Source organism: Vigna angularis, chromosome 5, assembly GCF_016808095.1.
Source record: "Vigna angularis cultivar LongXiaoDou No.4 chromosome 5, ASM1680809v1, whole genome shotgun sequence".
In the NCBI taxonomy this organism is placed as follows: domain Eukaryota; kingdom Viridiplantae; phylum Streptophyta; class Magnoliopsida; order Fabales; family Fabaceae; genus Vigna; species Vigna angularis.
Genome location: NC_068974.1, coordinates 14,055,159 through 14,076,743, shown reverse-complemented (window position 1 = coordinate 14,076,743; position 21,585 = coordinate 14,055,159). Strand labels below are relative to the sequence as shown.

Here is a 21,585-nt window from a genome sequence, read left to right as displayed (position 1 = left end):
TTTTTTTAGAATAAATGTTTTTGGATTTGATAGTCTGAAAAGGGAAAAAAATTAGTTACAAGAAAAAAAAGTTATGGATGTGTTGGAAGAAACTATCTAATCTTATTATCCGTAAATCCATCTCTGTAAAACAAAATCAAAATATATTTAATTTATTATAAATAAAATTAGCTTTTTTATTATAACTTCCCAAAATTTACATAGTATAAATATTACATAGAAAAACTATCACATATTTAATAAAATAGAACACTTAATAAAACGAAGAAGATAAAGTTTCATTATAGTTATATAAAACATAACTACAAATTTATATTTGTATTCAAGACAACTAAAATAAAAACTATACATTGAGCAACTAATTTAAGGAGTACTAAACATTTGTGATCCTCTATCCAAAACTTGCATTATCGAAACATCATCATTTTCTCTTCATACCCACCAGATGATCATCACCAAAGAGAAAGCAACATATACGAACAAACAACACAGAACACACAAGAAGGTTAAGCTAATGATAAAACAACTCAACATGGTACAATAAAATGTCATCATATATCACACTTCACACATAACATAACAAACATCTTAATCATATCATAAACTTAGACATGCCCATTAGGATATAGTATAAATGTCGAGTCATGACTGGTTCTGCACTTGTGTGGTGAAACAACTAACTTACTCAAAGCTACCATACAAGGTTAGTCCATTAAAACGCCTTTTGCCAACTGGAAAAAGGTCTCCAGGCTAAAACCTTGTGCTACTCTCACGACATGACTCATCTCTCTCTAATTGAGCATAGATGATCATTAGAGTATCAGAATAATCTCATTTCAACTTCTTACATTTATATTAATAACAATTGATACAATCATGAAGAGTTCTCCTTAGAACCCTTCCAACCTCAAACCTATACCAATATGTGTTACAAACATACCTCTAAGTATTATATAAAAACTCATACCATATACATCCAAACATAGAGTGGAAATGGAAAGCAGAACAATCAAACAACCTCAACTCACTCACCCAACAAGCAACTTCTACTATCCAGCGAGAGGCAAACAAGTCTCTCAAGCTAAGCGAGCGTACTTGCTTAGCCTCTACAACTCTTTGCCAGCCACCTTAAATACTCGCCTAACCCCTGGAACCCATTGTCAAAACCTCTTTAAACTCACCCAACGAGCCCATTATGCTCGCGTAGTCTTGTTGCATAATTCTACAGTTTCAAAACTTCACAAATAACACCCATAAACCTCCTATGACCTATAATATTCAAATTTACCAACTTCTACCACTTCCAAATGAGATTCTAAGCTACTATGGACTTAAACAAGCGTATACAAATCATCCTAAACTAGTTTTAAACTATTTCACCATAAGATTTCACCATAAAAAATACCAAAACCTCACTTTAGAGCCCAAGATTCAATTCCAACAGTTGTAGCTCATTTGTTAGCAACTTATGAGTCTAAAAAAGTCACAAATGACTCTAAGACATACCTCAACCACTCCAATACAACTCAGAACCCCTATTTCCAAAATTCACCATTTTAAACCCCTAATTTCCACTAAAAACCCCTTCCAAACATGGCCAACAACTTATCACTCTAGTCTAGATCACACTTTACCAATTCACAACTCAAACCAGCTCTAATAAACAATACCATAGGTTCTAAAACATCACTTCATCATTTAGACTAATACTTCTAAAAATCACTCATCCAAACCTCTAAAATTGACCAAACTCACTTATAATTATACTAGTTTAACTATCCTCCACCTTTAACCAAAATTCACATCACCAACCTCCAATACCACAAAATTTCATATCCAGAGTAAAACCAAATCACTAGCTTCCCTTACCTTAAAGAGAATTACACACTTCTAAGAACGTCCAACAGTTGCTTCAAACACAAGAAATTATACAAATGCTTACAAACCGCATAATTGAAATGAAAGTGAGTCCTTACGACCATCGATCAACAATGAACAAGAAAAGATAGTTGGATGACACATGTGTCACCCCTAAACCAGAGATTCTAAGAACAAAACAACAAAAGAAAAAAGGAGTGGAAACTTACTTGCTCTATAAAAGAAATTGATTGGATAAGAATGAAGATTATTGTGTCGTGATCTCCTAGACACTTCCTGGTCGTCAAATAGATGGTCGAGTAGTTATATTTCTTAGAGAGAAGGTAGAGAAACTCAAGGAACGTGTTTTAGAGAGATGATTTATGTTTTAAGTAATGAGACAAGTTAAAAAAATTATATTTGTATTATTGAATTATTTTAAAATATTAAAATACTCGGTCTCATTATTTTAAAACACTTATCAATTTTAATACTCAAATTTATAGGTTCTTAGATTTATATTACCTTTGAATCACATAAAAATAAAAGGAAGTAATAATGATTATTGTTTTTATATTATATGTGTAAATTTATTATAATAAGTAACTTTAAAGATACATGAGATATTTAATAATTTTATTAACTTTTGTTTTTAAAGATAAAATCAATGTTTGTAGTATAGTTGTAACATCACATTTAATAGTATAGACGACTAAACAAAATATTATAAGCTTGATAGTTCACATGAGATAGGTTAAATGAAACACACTTAAATATTGTTACAATTATCTGAGAAAATAATTATATATCAACATATAGTATGTATAAAAAGTAACTATTACTCAAAAAGTAATACTTATGTACAAACAAACTCTAAGTAAACCTAATAGGCTAATCAGGAGTCTCTCTAGTCTCCAGTAATGACATATCAACACCTATTTCACCCTCTGCTCATACCCATAGATGATTTACCAAAGATAAAACTAGACACATAGAAAATAAAGGAGAGTAAGCTAGTATTTAAAAAGAAATTTGATAATATAAGTGGTCAAATCATATATTCATTCAACAATTATAATATTATAACAATAATGTAAAAATAAAAATCAGTTGAATCTAAACTCAATTGTCTAGTTACACGCTTTGACATATCTATTCACTATAGGTGTGCACCCCATAGTAGTATTTATACTCTGCAAAGTTATAAACGTAGGGGTTATCACCCTACTACTCACAAGGTTAATCTTTTATACCTGAAACAAAGTTTAGAGTAAAAACATTTTGTCATTCTCTCCCCTACCCCATTATCTCTATGTGAGTTTAATGCTGGTAGTATATCAAGATACCTACTTTCAAAATGTCCATATGTCAAAGCTTACACTATAACACATCATCACCAATTCCCCTTAGATTGGTTCCAACATTCTCAATTCCACATCACATATTATCATTTATAATATATTTTATAAACTAAAATATCACTACATAATTTATAAGTATCACATCTTAAAGTTGTATTAAACTAAGTTACTTTTGCCTAGCGAGGCCATCTCATTTGCTCAACGAGTATCCTATGCAAGTATACTCACTTGGCGAATGAATAGCTAGTCCATCGAGCTCAACACTAGAGCTTCCAGACTTAAAATACAAACATAATTCACTTAGTCGAAACTCACTCGCCTATCCATTGGAAGATAAAGTTACCCTGAATGTTAAGCTTGCCTAGTGAGGGTAAAGTCAATGAACTCACTTACTTTGTTTTTGCACAGCGAGAAAACTCGCCCAACATAGCAAAGTTAGTAACTCTCTGACTTTAAGCTCGCTCAACGAGATTATACTTGCCCAACAAGTCTGCATAGTTATGTAGAACAATATTTTTGCATAATTATGACTTACCAGTCTTTGCAACACAATCTAATACTTATTCTAGATGCATAATCAACCAAAATTCTCAACTTATATACAATCATTTCAAAGATTTAAACATATATAATTAATAGACCAATTACAACATTTATAATCCAACTCAACAAGTCAAAAATCATTTGACAGCTGAAGCACAAATTCAATCATCATACAAGCATATAAGCATAGATTAAAACTTGTTCATCAAATAAATTTAAACTAATTAGCTTCCCTTACACATGTTGATAATTAGATTACTATAAGAAGTCCATAACTGCTCTTACAGCTCCAAAAGCCTATTTGCTCCTACAAGCCACAAATTCTTGACCAGGACATATCCTTAGTACCACTAATGAACAAAGAGTCTTTTGGAAGACTCAAACTTCAGGTTGATAGAGAAAAACTTAAATATGGATAAAACACCCAAACCTAAAGAAAAAAAACAGAAAACAACTTACTCTTTTACATAAATTGATCGTTTAGAAAAGAAAATCTCACCTCAAGGATCACTCATTGAGTCTCTAATCTTCAGACAAATAAACATAAATTAAAAGTTGCAAAAAACTCTTAAGAGAAAGAATTTTAGAAAGAGAATGCATTTTAGATAATAAAACTTCTTAATAGAAAATTCTATTTATACTTTTGATTAAAATAATTGAATATTATTATTTAAAACATTCTACCACATTTAATACACGATTTTTTAGGCTCTTACAATAGTAAAAATTAATTACATTATAATAATTCAAAATTATAATTATAAATTAAAAATAATATATTAAAATCAAATTACAACTGTCAAATTAAATTCTAAATATTAAAAAGTGAGTTATTGAAGCAAAATAAATTTAACATTAAACTAATTATAATAAAAGGTAAGGACTAAAAATAACACTATTGTTTTGTAAAAGATTTTTTTTTTCATGACCAAAAACCATGATTGATAGAATCAGGAATAAGAAAATTAAGATTATAAGAAATGAATAAAGTCTCTTTGGTTGATGAGTAAATATTGTAGAAAAGTATTTGTACACAATTTATAGAAATTATTAACATAATATGTTGTTTTTACCACAACAAATGATTTATTAAAATAACATGATAGTTTATTAATATCACCAAAGTACTTATTTAACTTGAGAAATTAGTTTCTTCTTTTCTCTACGGGAATATTTTGGTGAAAAAGTTAGTTAAAAATCATTTCCAGTAACATTATTTTCTACAAATGTTAATTTTTTTATAATAACAAACTTTTCCAATTACAGAAATTATAAAGAATTCTTCTATCAAACACCAAAATTATTTTTCACGTAAATCGTAAGAATTAATATCGTATTTGCGTTGTCTTAAAACTTATTTACTATATAATTAAAAATAAAAAGAAATTCCTATTTATATATTTTATGTCTTGTTTGTGTAAAGCAGGAGGGTATCAACGTGAAAGCATGTAAATTCAAAATCTAAAGACAAAGGCGCGTGATTTTCTCATTCAATTTTCACTCGCTCTCAACGGTACATTTTTCTCTTCTTTTTTCTCTGCCTTTCTGCATCAAGCTCTTCAACACTTCAAACCAATACCTCAATGGTTTCTCTCACGGTAAGGATTTCACTTCCAATTTTCACTATTTCAATTTGCACCTTTCAATCATTTCACTCTCCGATTTTCAAATTTCGCACAATCCTGCTATCATTCTTCACGAGGTTTTCACCTTCGATTCTGCCTTTAAACCCTAATTCTTGTTTGGTTCTTGCATGCTTCAGGAAAAATCTAGAGTGGGCTCAACTCGAGCCTCTGTGGTCGCTGCTGCCGCCCAATCTCGCCCAAGCGGTATATATGTATTTGCTTGATTTTTTTTTCTGTGTTGTTTTCTGTTGCTCTCGAAATGCTATATGCTTTTGGTGATTTTGTATGTATATTGAGCAGTGGGTGGTAGGAAGTTCAAGGTATTTTCGGAAATGGACCGGACTAAAGCTGGTGATGGGAATACGTAAGTTATTTTTTTTGTGATTGGGAATTTATAGCTAATACGTATGTGTAAATATTATTCAGAACTGATTTTGGTTGTTTCTTTAGGACTTCTGCCAGTGGAACAGTTGCAAATTCAAGGTATAGTGCCTTAGTGGACTTCAAATGATGTGCTGTCTGATCCATGGGTGGTTTCTAGATGCTGAAATCGTGAATATCTGTAGAAATCTAATGTTTTGTCAAAATGATTTTGATTAATTGTTTACTTTTATGAGATATCAGATAGATAAGGAAGCCCTTTAGTCGTGTCATATTATTGAAAGGGGTTTTAGATAGCGGAGCTTTTAACGGCCTCTTGTAGTTCAAATTGGACGGGCTTGTCTCAAGATTGTATCTTATATGCTATATGCTATTCATATGAAGTCTGAATCTGCTGGCTTGTTTTCTGTTTTTTATGTCATTGCCTGAAACAGTTGTTTTTTGTGAAACTGATAGACCCTGGTTAGTTTACAAGAGGAGGGAGAGAACTAGATGACTTAACCGTCTTAACGGTTAAGTGGCTGTTAATAAGTGGGCGGGACAAGCTGGTATTATAAATACCTCTATTAGAAAAGGGTAGAGGACTTTTGGTGATTGTAAGATACATAACAGGTTCTAGGAACTCTGTTGAGAGAGGTTATGCTCTGGGACATTCATTGTACATTGAGATTACTTGTGAATAACAACATTCTTTCATTCTTTCTGGTGTTCTGTGTGTGTGAGAGTGCATTGTGGTTAGGTTTCCTAATTAGAAACCTAACAGAAACCATGACAACATTTTGCAGAATGATATTCATTTCTTGTAGATGTTCCTATATGCCTGAAATATGTAAAAGCACTGTAGTGATCTATCTATATGTTCTCGCTCCTCCTTTGCAATTTATGCAGAAGGAGTACCGTGGTGGCTGGCAAAGGGAATATTCTTAACAGTACCAGTAATCCAAAGGTAACATAAACATTCTGAACTTCTAATAGTTTTTGAGGTCTAAATATTTGTATTCTTGAGTCTGTCCTTGGTTACATTACACTCCATATGTCTAACTATTGTGCAACTTTAATGGTGAAGGGTGGTCTCAAACAGAGTATGGATAAAAGTAGTGGCAAATATGGTACTTGTAAGTATTAACTGAACTCATTTGGGTTAAAATTGCGTGGAATAACACACTTTTCATTTTCGCTTATTCTGGCTTCTAATACCAAATACAGCTGTGAGAAAGGCATTGGCTGATGTTAGCAATGTTGAAGAAAAGTTCACAGCAGCTCTTGGGCATGCTAACTCAAAAATGAAGTAAGAATCATATTTATTGTGGATAGAAAGAAAGTTAAAGGGAGGTGGTAGTATTACACTGTTTAAATAAAACACTTGCAAGTTATTTTTGGATACTTATTTCGTACAGTTATATAAATATTTCATTTATATTTATTCTCACATATCAGCTGATATAGACTCCAAGTATTGACATTCTTTTGTGACATGTTTTGTTTTGGATTTTCTGATAGATTGCTCGAAATATCCAGTGGCAATCTAAACATTTTCACCTTTGATTTTGTTTGAATATCTTAGAGTGTGTTAAATATCTCTTAGGAGTCCTTATGGATTTCAATTTCATGGGTTTTTCACTTCATTAATTAGGATTGAGACTTGGGAGTCTAGTGATCTAGTATTAGTAAAAAATAGTTGTTTATGAAAGTATTTTGTCTCACGTCATATCACTTCAACTGTCAACCTTTCTCGTCCATGCTGGAACACGTTTGCCCTAGTTATCTCCGGTTATAGCTGTTAGGAAACCACAGAACAAGAAATGAACTAAGAGGAAAAGATAGTATGAGAAAGGATCATAGATCCTGTTTCATTGAAATAAAGGCCAAAAACAGAAGGAATAACCTACTGTCCAGAGCTAGGCTCCTTAAGAGACCAAAACGGTACTCTCCAGTCTATATTTCATTCAACAACCGAATGCCCTCCCCACACACACTGTCCTGACAATATAAAGGTAATAACGAAAAGGTAAATCTTCCTAGGATCCTCCAATTCTCTCTCTCTAACTAATTCTGTCCACCTCAGCCTCTTTATTTTGTTTTCTCCTGCTATAAACTTGTCCCCACCTCTTTTGCTCTTTTTGTTTCTTTGTCCAATATATTGTGTGGCCCAACAGGTATTTGGGCTGTATCAATACCGCCCTCTTGAAAGATAGTCTTGTCCTTAAGACTAAAAGTTGGAAATTGGACCTTCATTGACATCTCATCCTCCCACGTTGCTTCTTCTGCTGTTTTTCCTAGCCAATGCACCAACCATTGGTTAGCCCTTTCTCCCCCCTTGAGTATGCTTCTAGTAGCCAACACTTTCTGGGGTAACCATACCTCTGATTGGTCCTCTTCTAGCCCTGTGGGCAGTCCTTCTGCTGTTTTATACTCCCCAATGGCCTTCTTGATCAGCGAAACATGAAACACAGGGTGGATTTTTGAATTAGGTGGTAACTGCAACCGATAAGCTACCTCTTCGATCCTTTCAATGACTTCAAAAGGTCCGTAGTACCTTGCACTAAGCTTAGGACTAATGCGCGAAATAACTGAGTGTTGCCTGTGAGGTTTCAGTTTGAGAAACACCATGTCCTCTATCTCAAAACTTCTCTCCTTTCGATGTTTGTTTGCTTGTGCCTTCATACGATCCTGGGAACGCACCAAGTGTCCCTTCAGCTGACGAATAGCTTCATCTCTATCAACTAATTCACGCTGAACTGCCTCTACTTTCACCTCTCCTCTTACAACTGGAATAATCCTTGGGGGAGGCCTCCCATAAACTGCCTCAAAGGGTGTAGTTCATATAGATTCATGGTAAGTGGTGTTCAACCACAATTCTGCCCACGGCAGCCAATTAATCCACACTTTCGGTTGATCAGTGATGAAACAACGTAGGTATGTCTCCAGGCATCGATTGGTCACTTCCGTTTGACCATCGGTTTGTGGATGATACGCTGAACTCATCCTTAACTTAGTCCCCTGTAGCCTGAAAAATTCCCTCCAAAAAGCACTTATGAATGTAGGATCTTTGTCACTTACCACTGATTTAGGTACCCCATGTAAGCGAACTACCCCTCTGATAAAAATCTCAGCGATGCTCTTAGCAGTAAAAGGATGTTTTACTGGAATGAAATGGCTATATTTTGTAAGTCTATCAACAACCACCAACACCCTATCAAATCCCTTGGATTTTGGTAAGTTTGTAATAAAATCTAAGCTTATGTCCTCCCAAACTTCTTCCGGAATTGGCATGGGTTGTAACAATCCTCCTGGGGCAGCAGTTATATATTTTTGACGTTGACATGTGTCACATTCTTGAACAAATTTCATGATATCCCCCTTCATCCCTTTCCAGTATAAGTTCGCCGTAGCCCGTCTATATGTTCGGTAGAAACCAGAATGTCCGGATTGGGGAGATGCATGCAACTCTTTCAACAATTCAGGAATCCAAGGTGATTGAGATGAAATGACTAACCTGCCTTTATACTGCAGTACACCTTGTTGATAGCTGAATCCTGTATACTTACCCTCAACTCTTCCCTCTTTCACATGCTTTAATAATCTCCACCAGCTCCCCATCCTTATGCGCCTCATCAACTATTGCAGGATAATCCATCCAAATTGGCTCTGTGACCACTTTTCTTAAAGCTGCAGCGTCCTTACTCCGCGACAGTGCATCCGCACCTTTATTCTCACAACCCGGCTTGTACACTATTTCAAAGTTATACCCCAATAACTTTGCTACCCAATTATGTTGGCTCCCTGTTGTGATGCGCTGCTGCAATAGTTGTTTAAGGCTTTTCTGATCAGAAAAAACCTTAAATTTTCGCCCCAGCAAATATGGTCTCCAATGTTGGATGGATAGAACTACGACTATCAATTCTTTCTCATACGCTGATTTGGACAGATTCTTTGGGCTTAGAGCCTTGCTATAGTAGGCGATTGGTTGCCTGTCCTGCATTAGAATGGCCCCAACCCCAGTACCTGATGCATCACACTCAAGTTCAAATTCCTTCTCAAAGTTGGGCAAACAAAGACATGGAGCAGTTGTTATCAATCTCTTCAACTCATCAAAAGCTTTGTGGGCATTTTCATTCCAACTAAAGTTATCTTTCTTCGTCAATTCAGTTAAGGGGCGCGCCACGTTTCCATAGTTCTTCACAAATTTCCTATAATAACCTGTGAGGCCCAAGAAGCCCCTCACGCCTTTTACATTCTTTGGCACGGGCCAGTCAACCACACTTGTTACCTTCTCAGGGTCTACAAAAACTCCTTTCTCTGATATCACATGTCCCAGGTAGTTAACACTACTTCTCCCGAAACTACATTTCTCTTTATTTGCAAATAAAATATTCTCCCTTAACAGCTGTAATACCTTAGTGAGGTTTGTTAGATGCTCTTCCCAATCCTTTCCAGATATCAATATGTCATCGAAAAATACCAGGACTCCCTTTCTCAACATCTTCTTAAAAACTTCATTCATTAAAGCTTGAAATGTTGAAGGTGCGTTCATGAGTCCGAAGGGCATTACCAAGTACTCGTAATGTCCCTCATGGGTTCGGAAGGCCGTCTTCTCTATGTCTTGTTCCCTCATCCTGACTTGATGATACCCGGAAGTGAGATCTAATTTTGAAAAATACTTAGCTCCATGCAACTCGTCCAAGAGCTCTTCAATTACGGGAATTGGGAATTTGTCAGGTATCGTCACCTTGTTCAACGCTCTATAATCTACACACATTCGCCAACGCTTGTTTTTCTTTTTCACCAGGATTACCGGGCTTGAGAAAGCACTTTGACTATGCCGAACATGCCCCACTTCCAGCAAGGAACGAACCTGATTCTCTATCTCATTTTTCTGGTGAAACGGATACGGGTAAGGTCTCACGTTAACTGGTGCACTTCCGGGAAGCAAGTTGATGCAGTGCTCCTTTTGGCGTTTTGGAGGTAGACCTTCTGGGTCCTTGAACACATCTTCATATTGACCCATCGTCTGTTTTAATTTTTCCAACAGAGTTTGATTAGTTTCCTCTTCCTTCTTAGCCTCCCCTTCGATTTCGAACTTGTAAAGATTAGCACTCAAAGATTCACTTTGCTCTGTCCCTCGCAGTACTTTAATTCCTTGGGTCAAATTAAGGTTCATGATTTGCTTCTTCCAATCTACCCGCATCTCTCCCAACGACTCCAACCATGCCATGCCAAGGATAAGATCAATATCCTCAAGTTCGAATAAAAAAGCATCCACTACGAACTCCCCTGTTTCAAGAACAATCTTCAACCCCCGACAAACCCCAGCTGTTTCTGTTTGATGCCCATCTCTCATCAAAATACGCATTTTCCGCGTATTTTGCCACTCCCATTCCATTGTTTTCACTAACCTTCTCGAAATGAAGTTGTGAGACGCTCTGGAATCTATCAAAATGAGAAGAGGTACTCCTTTGATCATCCCTTTTAGTTTCATCGTTCTGGGTGCATCTCGAGTCTCTTTCTCCAGCACGAAGAGACTGATTGCACTACAAACTCCATCGGCTTCCTCCGTTTTGCCCTCGTCGTCACTTTTTTGGGTTCCTTCTTCATCTTCACATTCAATCTGAATTTCATTCTCGGCTACTATGGCCCTTAATTGTTTAATTGGGCATTGATGATTTGGCCCATACGGCCCACCACACTTGAAACACAGCCCTTTCTTTTTCCTATCCACCAAATCCTGATAAGATAAGTGACGCACGCCCCTTTCACGTGCTCCCCCTGATCCCTTATCATTTGCACCACTCTTCCAGTTTGGGCCTGACCCATTACTCCAACCCTTAGACCCATACCCTTTTTGACCCACTCGTCCTATTACGTTGGATCCAGTTTTGTGACCCGAATTGTCACCTCCTATTACCTGTGCTTCGTTCCGCCTATGCCACCCTCTGCTTCGTCCCGACACCTCCAGGTCAACAGCACGAGCAACGTTCATCAAACGTCCCCTGGTTAGAGGGTTTGCGATATGTAAGCTTCGCACCTTCGCTCGGACCTCCTCCCTGAGCCCATGGGTAAAATATGAAAAATATTGTTCATCGTGGAGCTTAGGAATTTGGGCGATCAGGCATTCAAATCGTCCAATATATTCATCCATGTTCCCTGTTTGGTTCAGAGTCGTCAGTTGATCATATACACTCCCTTCCCCCATTCCTCCGTAACGTTCAAGCAACTCCCTCTTCAAATTATCCCATGACAACACCTCATAATCGTTTAACAACGAATTGAAAAAATGGATTGTCCCTCCTTCCATGCACAAATGAGCCAGATGTACTTTCACCGTCTCGCTGGTCTCCTGGACCTTGAAGTAAATCTCCGCTCTCGAAATCCACCCAGCCGTCCTCGCCCGTGAATGCTGGTAATTCAATCCTTTTTACTGATTGTTGAAACTCTGCCAAAGCATCCCCTTCTAGAGCTGTAAAACTCGCTCCACCCTTGGTATTTTCCTTAGTCTCTGTTTTTTTGTTTCCCACAGAACCTTCACCCTCTTCATATATTCTCTTTTCAAAACTCCTCGTCATCAACTCCATCATTTTTGTTTGATTTTCTGCAGCTTCTTTTCTCATCTCTTCTAGTGCTGAGTAATTTTGAGTTGCTTGCAGACGCAACTCTTCCATGATTGCTTTCATTCGAATAACTTCTTCTTCTACATACCCTACCCTCTCCTCCATTTTTCTTGAAACCACTGGTTCTCCTTGTTTTCTGCTGTCTGCTCGAGTGTTAACCATTCACCCTCTAATGAAGTTATCCGGCAGGTCGGACCAGAATTGTTAGGAAACCACAGAACAAGAAATGAACTAAGAGGAAAAGATAGTATGAGAAAGGATCATAGATCCTGTTTCATTGAAATAAAGGCCAAAAACAGAAGGAATAACCTACTGTCCAGAGCTAGGCTCCTTAAGAGACCAAAACGATACTCTCCAGTCTATATTTCATTCAACAACCGAATGCCCTCCCCACACACACTGTCCTGACAATATAAAGGTAATAACGAAAAGGTAAATCTTCCTAGGATCCTCCAATTCTCTCTCTCTAACTAATTATGTCCACCTCAGCCTCTTTATTTTGTTTTCTCCTGCTATAAACTTGTCCCCACCTCTTTTGCTCTTTTGTTTCTTTGTCCAATATATTGTGTGGCCCAACAGGTATTTGGGCTGTATCAATAGCCAACCCACTTTTCCCAATTGGCCACCTTCTCATTGCTATGTGGCTCAATTGGACCACTGACTTTTCTTGTTTGGTGGTAAGATCCATTTCTTTTTTCCGTCAGTGTTGTCATTAGTTCTAGACAATGTCTGTTCCTAGACAATTTCTGGTCTAATCGTGATTTTGTCCTGCTTCTGTCTCAAATATAGTCCAAACCCAGTTCAGCTCCACTTTGGTGCATCATTTTTAATTTTCTTTTCTTGTTAAATGCAACAACAAACTTAGTTAGCTTTGGCTTTTGAGTTATAGTATATTAAAGGATCCCTTGGGAGTGATTTCATATTTCATAGTTTATTAAATGATCCCCTAGGATTAGGAGTCTAAATTAGAATAAGTAAGGGGTTAGTGTTTATATTTCTTTTTATATATCATGAAGTTATGTCTGTTTTAGATTTTGAGCAGGTTAACTCTCTTTGTCCTTCCTATCTCAATCCTTCAATTTCAACAAAATGTCAAAAGTTAACCACACAAGTTGGTAGGTGAATGCACACGAATAAGTTTCTGCACAGAAGAAAGAAGAGCAAGAAAATTGTGTTTGCATGAAACACTCTCTGAACCACCCCCTTCCTTTTGTTATTCTTTTACGAACTTATAATAATAATATAAACAAAATAAATGAAAATAAAAATAAAAATAATATTATTCTCTTTTTCAACTAAACAACATCTATTACCATCCCATTTTCACTTATTTGTCTTCTCTTTTGTCACCTACCTACTTCCTCTTCTATTTCTTTTCTCTCTATCAAACACACCTAGTCTGAAATCACATTAAATCATGTTTAAATTATTAATTAGTTTATTCTCCGTCCTTCCATATATCCTATTATGTAAAACACTTAAGCTGATGGGTAGAATCACTTGAATATGTTATAATTAAGTAGGTTAAGATACCTTCTCACACTAGAGATCTTTGTTCTTGAGAACTAAGAGACCCGTCTTATCAGATTGAAGCTTAATATTCCTCTAGAAGAATGGGGCCAAAAAGGATTTATTGCATTTATTTATTATATGGTCAAATAATGATATTTACACTAGGCATAACCAAGTCTTCTAGATTCTTAAGCTCCTTGATGCAAAAAACTCTTGAATTATTTCATATTTTAACAGCTTTCATATTTTTTGGTCACATGGACCTTTGACATTGAAATAAAATCCAATCTCTAGACGCTTCACGTAAAAGAAACTGATCTTGTGGTAATGCTTCACGCGTAATAGAATTTGATCTTGTGATTTTGGTTTTTGTCAAGCAGACATTGGTGCAGTATTCTCTCCAATTGCTTGATAGTATATTATTTCCTCTAATGTTTGCTTCGTTATTTGATTTTGCATATCTTATGTGCCTTTCCAGGGTTTCAACAGGTTCAAGTACAAAAATAGTGGGTGTATCTTTGAGGAAGTCCATCACGGTATTTTACCCACTTAACTAATTGTACCAATTTTCTGTTAAGACCAAGTTTTTTTAACATGATAAGTGCTTTATGTAGAGGAGTACTCCTTTTACTGGTGTTAGTTAAAGACTCAATACACCAAAATGACCCAATCGATGAAGTTTTGGCTATGTAATCTATGAAGTGAAGTATAAAAGCATAATAAAGTGAAAAGAAGTCCTACAAAACCATTAACCCTATTTTCACACTTCTATTTTCTCTCTTTGTTAAAAAATATATGATTATGCGTAATATTTTTTTAAAAGTTGTTTTTCTGCTTTTCCAAAGAGCTCTATTAGAGAATCATTTTTTTCATTCGGCAGCATTAACGGTGGTAGATCTTAACCTTTCATTATCTTGCTGAGATGGTCATGGTAAAAGGGAAGCATTTATAAAATATAAAACATTAATTTAAACTTCCTTGGGTCTATACTAGGATGAAGCACTGATAATTTTTCTTGTTTAAATTAGGGAAGAGTGCAAAGAAATAATAGTAAAGCTGATGCTCGATTAGATGCTCTCAATAAAGGTGACTGATTCATTACCTCATACTATTTTTATTGTATTTTGGAAGTTTAGAATATCATTTAGAGGTTTTTCTCCCTTTAGATGATCAAAAGAATAATACAAAAGGAGGCCAATCAGTTTTCTCCACAAAGGACAGGTACTTAGGATACTGTCTTTTGTTCATCTTACATTTAATGGATATTAAAGTTATTAATGGTTGATTTTTATGCTTCCAAGGACTTCATTACAGAAATTACATTGCCTTTTATTTTATATTTTGCAGGTTTACATGGAAGACTACAGCTACGAGGTTTCTTAATATTTCATTTTATTGGTTCAAGTGAGTTTTATGAATGACGTGAACTGAAACCAGTATATTCTTTATCTTTTCCAAGCACTTCAAGGAAGTCTTTACCAGTACCAAGGAGGGTAATCAGAGAAGATACGAGTAAACCAAAGGTAATAATTCTTGTTATTGTTTGTCTTTTCTAGTGGTAGAAAGTTCCCAAAAAATATAGCTCATTGATTGCCATATTTTTCATTTTTTTTTTAAAATCATTTTCCTTTTCTTATACTCGGATTTTGCTTCCTTGCAGGAAAATGTTAGTTCTCAAACAGCAAGAGGCCAAAGTTGTCTTCCCTGTAAGAAGTTGTGGCATAGATAATCACTTTGAAAATGTCAATGAACTGACATTTGCTATGTTAATTAAACTTGGTATGTTATTGATTTCAGCTAAGGCAACAACAAATAGAAAAGATAGTTCCCAACTGGTTAATGCAAGAAGCCATCTATGGAAGAATCGAGTGAGTGATGGTTTTGTTCTGACGTAAGTGATAATTAATCATATCATTAGCTTAGTTCCTGCTTCCTCTGTTGTAAATTATGCACTTCCGGTACATTTTATCTGTGTGATTAGCATTAAGTTGCAAAACTGAGGAATCTAGCTAATTAGCCTATATAATTACGAAGTGATGTCTAGAAAGCCTATACTAATTAGCTGCATCGACACTCTGCATTCCGACGGGTCAAAGAAGGAGGCACTTAAAGGCGGTGATATTTAGATTACCCTTTTTAGCGTAATCCACATTATTCGATGTTGTTGATCTTTTGGACTATCTAATGCATTCACAGTATACAATTATGAAGTAATGTCTAGAAAACCAATAGTAATCCATATTCTACGATGTTGTTGATCTTTTTTGACTATCTAATGCATCCATAGTATATACTTATGAGGTGATGTGTTGAAAACCGATACTAACTAGCTGCTTCTACACACTGGATTTTGATGGGCATAAGGAGGCACTTGAAGGCGGTGATATTTAGATTACCCTTTTTTAGCGTAATCCACATTATACGATGTTGTTGATCTTTTGAACTATCTAATGCATTCACAGTATATAATTATGAAGTGATGTCTAGAAAACCAATACTATTAGCTGCATTCACACTCTTCATTCTGATGGGCCAAAGGAGGCACTTGAAGGGGGTGATATTTAGATTACCGTTCTTAACGTAATCCATATTCTACGATGTTGTTGATCTTTTTGACTATCTAATGCATCAACAGTATATAATTATCAGGTGATGTCTAGAAAACCGATGCTAACTAGCTGCATCGACACTCCGCATTTTGATGGCCAAATAAGGAGCCACATGAAGGAAGTGATATTTATGACTACCCCTTTTTAGCGTAATCCACTTGATCTTTGACTATCAAATGCATCCACAGTATCTTTGACTGTCAAATGCATCCATCAATTAACTAGTATTTTTAAATCGCAAAATACTTGTAATACTGCAGTATTTGCTGTCCTAACTCCAACAAATAGAGACAAGTTCCTTGTGCAAACGAGAAGACAATAAATATATCTTTCTATTCAAAAGAAAATGTAATTGCTCCTAAATGTCTGCTGTGAACTGTCACCATGGCTGCTAATACTGAACATTTTCCAATAGTAATGACATGTTTAAACATTCTGATATTGAATTACTACTACTTTCCAACAATAACTGCCCGTAATACTCCGTATAAAAGTTTTTGACATGTCCCCTCAAATAAAAACAGTGGCCTTGCAGCATATACAATGCACGGGCTCACCCTAGTATGTACTGAGATTTGATTTTTTTTTTTGGAAGAATATAGGACAGTAGGAAGTGGACTTTAGGATTTAGGAACAAGAAGACAGATGGATGATTTTATATGTACAGAATCTATGAAATATGAAATCATTATCATATTTAGATTGTAGCTGAATGCCTGTTTATCATCATTAACTGACATTCTTGATAAAATATTAATTATCAATTGATAGACCATATTTGTATATTAATTGTTCCTTTCATGCAATTCACCTACAGGGTTCAGCCTAATGTCTCACATGCATCCTTAAGGAAGTCTGCCAAGGTATGTTGGCTGCACTCTGTTGTCTGTAGTTTTCTGTATAATTATTGACAAGGCCGAACAGTATAATGTAGTTTGGTTAAGTAAAATATAGCAGAAAACCTTTTAACGCATATATGTATATTATATGATTGATACTTGCACTGTTGTTCAAGATCTAAATATTTAATTGGTTCATTTAATGACATAAAGAAGTGTCTTCTCAGTCAATAATTTCCTCTACATTTTTATTTTTTTTCCCCAACTTTGTGAGAAGTAATTGAAAATTTGTTGTAGAGTGTGAATCTGAGTTTTACCTTGTTCGTTTCAGCCAATTGTTAAGACCACACTCAAGGCTTCCATTGCGCAAAGGACTTCAAAATCTAAATCCATATCAGCTCCGAGTAAATTAGAATCAACTATTGCAACGTCATCTCAGAACAAATCCATATCAGCTCAGAACAAATTAGAATCGGCTAGTGCAACCTTATGTCAGGAAAAAGAAACAGTTTCGTTGTCTCTTCCTGGGAATGACTCGACAGTATCTGATGATGCAAATAAAAGACATCTTCCATCTGAGAGCACACTAAAAACTGATCTGTCAGAGATTATTCCAAGGAAAAAATCCAGCCGCCGAAAATCATATACAAGTTCATTAATTGAAGGATCTAAGGTTTAATGCTCAAATGAAACTACTAGTTCCTTTTTAGTTTCCGTAAATTTAAATTACATGTTGCCCCTTATTTTGCAGTTTCTCAAGGAAAGTGAAGTTAGAGAGCAAGATAACCTACCCAATATAGATAATGAAAGCAATCAATTTGAAGTTTCTGAATACGTTGATGACATATATCAGTACTATTGGGTTACTGAGGTAATACTCATCGTGCCTATGATGTCAGCTCCTTTTTATGTTATGTTATCCTCTTTGTTACCAATTACTCTAGATATGTACTTTTTTTTTGTAGTTGAGTAAATTTATTCTGTGATGATATTAGATGTTTGAGAGGTTGATAATATAACATGGGTGGTTGAGAGGTTGATACTTGTAACAACTATGAGACGTTGATGCTCTCTCCATTCTTTTGCTAACAATCTTTCTCCAAGTGCACTCATGCCACAGTTGTAGTATTTGAAATTCTTGAAATTTTGATCTACTGCGATTTTTGACTTCCCCTAGAACGATCTCATCTCATAATCATTAGTCTTCCTTACTTTTTTTTTACCTTGATTCTTCTTCAAGAATAGCTCCAGCTGCATAGATGTCTATGACTCAGCTATTTGGTTTGCACTTTGTTACTCGTTACCCTAGAGAAATAATTTTCCTTTTATAGTTGAGTGAAGTTCTTCTCTAATGAACGTGCTTGTCTCTTTCTTTCTATTTTCCTCCCATTCCACTATAGGCTTTAATAGCTCCACATCCACCAAGTATGGAATTAAGAAATAATTTTCTACAACAAACATTTTTAGATTTGTAAGCTATTTATTTAAGAATAAAATCCCACGTCGGATGTAAGTAGTAAAAGTTTTACTTTGTGATTTGCCCCCACCAAGCCTACATAGAGAAGCTTTGGTGGAGTCTTTAAATCATCCCAAAGTCTTCCTATAATTTTATTTTATTTAGAGAAAAATTAAGAGAGAAAAATTATTCATCTTTTTGAGGTTCTTTTATTCCTTTTTTTTCTCATTTCTTACTTTGGCCACTGAATTATTGTTTTTTACTGTAATGATACCCAAACATATGCATTTCCAAAAGTTGACTGTATTAAATATAATTTAAAAAAACTTGACAATCGACCAGCAACTATCGTAATCAGCACTTCCAATACGCACACTGACACTCAATGCAATCAATATATACCGTTTTTTTTTAAAAAAAAAAATCTTCTCCCATATGCTTGAATAAATACTTTATTACACTAACAGAAGGAGATGATGCAACCTTGTTCAGCTTCTGTCATCGTTTGAATGACATTGTTTAACTGATTTTGTCGCTTCCTTGTTGGTGTAATCATATCACTGGGCCCATCTATACAAATTTATATTGTACATTTTACCAATATCCTCTAGTATCAAATAATGTTTTTATTTATTAAAAATTTGTTTCAACTGCAGGCACGTAATCCAGCTCTAGCAAATTACATGTCAATTCAGACTGACATTACACCACATTTGCGGGGCATTTTGATCAACTGGCTAATTGAAGTAAAGGATTTCCATGACTTTTCTTTCATCACGTTGTTTCTTCATTTTTCTTGTTCTGCCTATTACTTATCATAGTCACTTTCTTTGCCTATCATCATTGGCTGTTATAGGTACACTTCAAATTTGATTTGATGCCAGAAACACTGTATCTCACTGTTACGTTGCTGGATCAATATCTCTCCCTGGTGACTATCAAAAAGACTGATATGCAGTTAGTTGGTCTTACAGCACTTTTGCTGGCTTCAAAATATGAGGATTTTTGGCATCCTAGGGTAAGAAGCCATATTAGAGCATATACACTTTTGAAGAAAAGATGACATGCTTTATCGGGCTCACTTTCTTTTGTTGCATCTGTTCCAGGTCAAAGATTTAATTAGCATCTCTGCTGGGTATACTAGAGATGAAATGCTTGGAATGGTAAGAATTGTATATTAAAAGGCATACATAATTGCACTTCTCCCTTTCATCGTCATGTTTAAGTGAACGATCTTACTTGAAGTATTATTCTAATTTGTCGTTTGGCTCTCTGTACAGGAAAAACTTATTCTTAGAAAATTGAAGTTCCGTCTCAATGCTCCTACTCATTATGTTTTTTTGGTGCGGTTTCTGAAGGCTGGACAATCAGATAAAAAGGTATGTAATTCAGCATGCATGGTCGTACAAATTTAGTTTATCATTGCAGCTTGACGTTATGGGTAAAAAATCAATTTGAATATGACCAATTGACTGTTCTTTGCAGGAACACATCAAGTTTGATTTCTAACATTTTGTCTTGAATTTATTCTTCCAGATTGAACACATGGCATTCTTTCTGGTTGACTTATGCTTAGTTGAATATGACGCTTTAGCATTCAAGCCTTCATTACTTAGTGCATCAGCTCTCTATGTTGCACGGTGTACTTTGCAAATATCTCCACCATGGACCCCATTACTTCACAAGCATGCGCGTTATGAAGTTTCACAGCTCAGGCATTTACTCAAACTTTTTCTATCACTTTTAAAGTTTGGGATGAATTCCATTTATGTTGACTGTAACATTTGTAGGGATTGTGCGGAAATGATACTCAAGTTCCACAAAGCTGCTGGGGTTGGAAAGTTGACAGTTGCGTATGAAAAGTACTCTAGACCAGAACTCGGTAAGGTTGCAGCAGTGAAACCTTTGGACGTACTTCCCCTGTGATTTGGACGCACATAAACATGCATTAAGATAGGGTTGCATGAGGAGAACCGTTGGATTTGAACTGTTCTCTAGTTATAGATCTGTTACATAATATGATATTCCTATGAACACTAGTTATAGTATGCCTTAAGATAGGAATTAAATTCGAAAAAATCTCGAGGTTTATTTTTGTCGAGGTTTTCTTGTGTACAAACTTGATTCTAGTTGTAATTGGGTGCTTCTTTTTTTTTTTAGAAACAAACTGATTACTATTAATGTTCTATGAAGTTCAATCTATGGAATATTTATTATTTATCTTTTCAGTTTAAGGAGACATTCACTTGATTATCATTAAATGAAAGTTTTTGAATTTATGCGGATCATTCATTTACAATATATAAATTATTCATTTAATTATTACTAGGGACATCAAATATAACAATCACTTAATTTAATTTTTGTGAAATAAATTACAGATTGATTATTTTATCAAATGATTATTACTGAATAAGATTTTCCATTCTTTAAACATTAAAATTTAAAAGGGAAATGGAATGGAAATATATTTTTAAGTTTTGTTTAAGTTAAAATTAGAAAACATCAATATTTATTTAATTTTATTAATATAAAATTAAAAAAAGTATCAAGAGAAAAAAAATTGTTTGTAGTTATATACTTTTTAGAAAGTACTTTAAAATAAAATAAATAGATCTTTATTATCAAAAGTGCAATCCTCCAAAATATATATATAATTTCTCATCATATAAAAATTTATTGAAATGAAATAAAAGAAGCAAATAATATAAGCATTAAGAACCAAACCAAACCTATAATATAACTTTTCCAACAATTATACAATTCCAAATATGAAAAGATAAAACTTATTATA

The 21,585-nt window shown here is 34.9% G+C and overlaps 1 protein-coding gene across 2 annotated transcripts; it reads left to right on the top strand.

The window, feature by feature from the left end:
- The first annotated feature begins 5,208 nt into the window (after positions 1 to 5,208).
- LOC108320245 (putative cyclin-B3-1) lies at positions 5,209 to 21,011 on the top strand. Of its 2 annotated transcripts, none has more exons than XM_017551629.2 (23): positions 5,209 to 5,359; positions 5,524 to 5,590; positions 5,687 to 5,750; positions 5,849 to 5,869; positions 6,656 to 6,713; positions 6,834 to 6,882; positions 6,974 to 7,055; positions 14,366 to 14,423; positions 14,916 to 14,973; positions 15,054 to 15,108; positions 15,235 to 15,261; positions 15,347 to 15,410; positions 15,548 to 15,593; positions 15,685 to 15,778; positions 17,314 to 17,359; positions 17,667 to 18,008; positions 18,087 to 18,206; positions 19,448 to 19,537; positions 19,648 to 19,809; positions 19,898 to 19,954; positions 20,072 to 20,170; positions 20,328 to 20,506; positions 20,582 to 21,011. In XM_017551629.2, the coding sequence occupies exons 1-23, from the start codon at positions 5,345 to 5,347 to the stop codon at positions 20,715 to 20,717; spliced, it is 1,989 nt and encodes a 662-aa protein (XP_017407118.1). In that variant the 5' UTR covers positions 5,209 to 5,344; the 3' UTR covers positions 20,718 to 21,011. The 2 variants fall into 2 exon arrangements, with proteins under 2 accessions (XP_017407118.1, XP_017407117.1); XM_017551628.2 differs by having other exon boundaries at positions 5,837 to 5,869.
- Positions 21,012 to 21,585: the final 574 nt, after the last annotated feature.

Bases quoted from the DNA above. Each gene is read 5' to 3' on its own strand.
- LOC108320245 (XM_017551628.2), top strand. The intron at 5,870-6,655 runs GTATAGTGCCTT...CAATTTATGCAG, and splicing joins GGAACAGTTGCAAATTCAAG to AAGGAGTACCGTGGTGGCTG. The intron at 14,424-14,915 runs GTATTTTACCCA...TGTTTAAATTAG, and splicing joins CTTTGAGGAAGTCCATCACG to GGAAGAGTGCAAAGAAATAA.